The 1,495-nt window shown below is 60.6% G+C and overlaps 1 protein-coding gene across 1 annotated transcript; it reads right to left on the reverse strand.

The window, feature by feature from the left end:
• Positions 1–6: 6 nt before the first annotated feature.
• LOC104469635 (zinc finger protein 335-like) lies at positions 7–1,492 on the reverse strand (the record flags this gene model as incomplete). Its single annotated transcript, XM_010084217.1, is given in 6 exon segments — positions 7–69; positions 416–558; positions 643–711; positions 713–1,024; positions 1,104–1,242; positions 1,353–1,492. Coding segments are annotated over 6 exon segments (866 nt in total), but the record flags the coding sequence as incomplete, so codon positions are not given.
• Between the last annotated feature and the right edge of the window lie 3 nt (positions 1,493–1,495).

Consider the following 1,495-nt stretch of genomic DNA (forward strand, 5'->3'; position numbering starts at 1 on the left):
CCCGGCCTCTTCCCCTCCGAGCTGTGCAAACGCTGCATGTGGAACTTGAGGTGCCCGTTGCGGTTGAACCTGCGGGAGGGACAGAGCGAGGTGCTGTTTGCCGGGGGCAGAACGGGGCCTCTATGCTCTCTGCAGACCCAGGCAACGAGCAAGTCCCACGACACGGCCTGTCCCAGCCCCCAAAACGTTCCCATCAGCACCCAAGTGCTGAAACTCCTCATGCAGAAGTTCCCTGGGGACGAAGCCAGGTCCACCCGCAGCAGGAACCGTCCTCAGGGGCAGATCCCCTCTAACCAGGGACAGCCCTTCCAGGAGGCTGGGGCAGCCAGCTCTGCCCATATCTCATCTCCTCTTGGGCCTTGGGGAGCTCTACAGGACCTCTTGAAGCAGCAACAACCGAGCAGGCTCCACTCACCTCTGCCCGCAGATCTGGCAGGCAAAGGGCTTCTCGTTGGTGTGCGTCAGCATGTGCCTGCGCAGGTCCTTCTTGTTCTTGGAGGCGAAGCTGCAGTGCATGCACTTGTGTGGCCGAAGGCTGGCGTGCTGGACCATGTGGCTCTGGGGGCAGAAGCGCATGCGTCAGGAAGTCCCCGTTTCTCCAAACCTCTCGATCCCAGCGCTGCTCTGTGCCAAGGAACCTACCCGAACCTCCGGCCAGAACGCTGCAGTGAATGGACAGTCGGGACACTTAAAGGTGCTGGGCCCAACGTGGGCTCTCTTGTGACTCTCCATCTCTGCTCTCCCGGTGAACATGGCTGTGCAAATCTTGCATGAAAACTTTTTGTCTGTGGAAATCTTGCACGAGAGCTTCTTGGCTGTGGAAACCTTGCACGAGAGTTTCTTGGCCATGCCTTGGAGCACAGGCCACTTGACCTTTGGGGATGAGCTTTCCTGCCCCTCAGAGGCTGGGGATAAAGACGAGTCCTTCTGGAGCTGGCTGGTGACACACTGCACCACGGGCCACTTGACGTCGGTGGGCTGCGCCTCCTGCCCCTCCGCAGGAGAGGGAAGGGCAGCGTCCCCGCTGAGGGGCTGCGGGAGAAACACCCAGTCACACCTGCTCACACTGCCATGCGAGACGGGGAGGAAGCTCAGCTCCTTACCTCCATGTGATGGATCTGGCTTCCCGGGACACCAGACGACACGATGTAGTGGTTGTTAGGGTCCTTCAGGGCCTCCTCCATCATCACAGCTTCACCCACCATGACCGCGTGGTACATCTCCGCAGGGCTCTCCTCCTTGCTGCTGGAGAGGACGGGGTCAGGGAGGACCTGCCTCGTCCTCCTCACCACTAAAACATCCTCATCTGAGGTCAGCAGTGCCTCCATCTCCCTGCTCCTCCCATAGCTGACCTGTACAGCGTGCCCGGAGCCTGACTCTCCTCACTGATGGGTGTGATGATGCTGTACTCAGTCGTCCCGCCAAAGGGGATAGTGATCTGCTGCAGCTCCGAGGCCCCCAGGGCCGCCTCCTCATACGCCTCCTGCACCAGCGT

Source organism: Pterocles gutturalis, unplaced genomic scaffold (genome assembly GCF_000699245.1).
Source record: "Pterocles gutturalis isolate BGI_N339 unplaced genomic scaffold, ASM69924v1 scaffold34870, whole genome shotgun sequence".
Lineage (NCBI taxonomy): Eukaryota > Metazoa > Chordata > Aves > Pterocliformes > Pteroclidae > Pterocles > Pterocles gutturalis.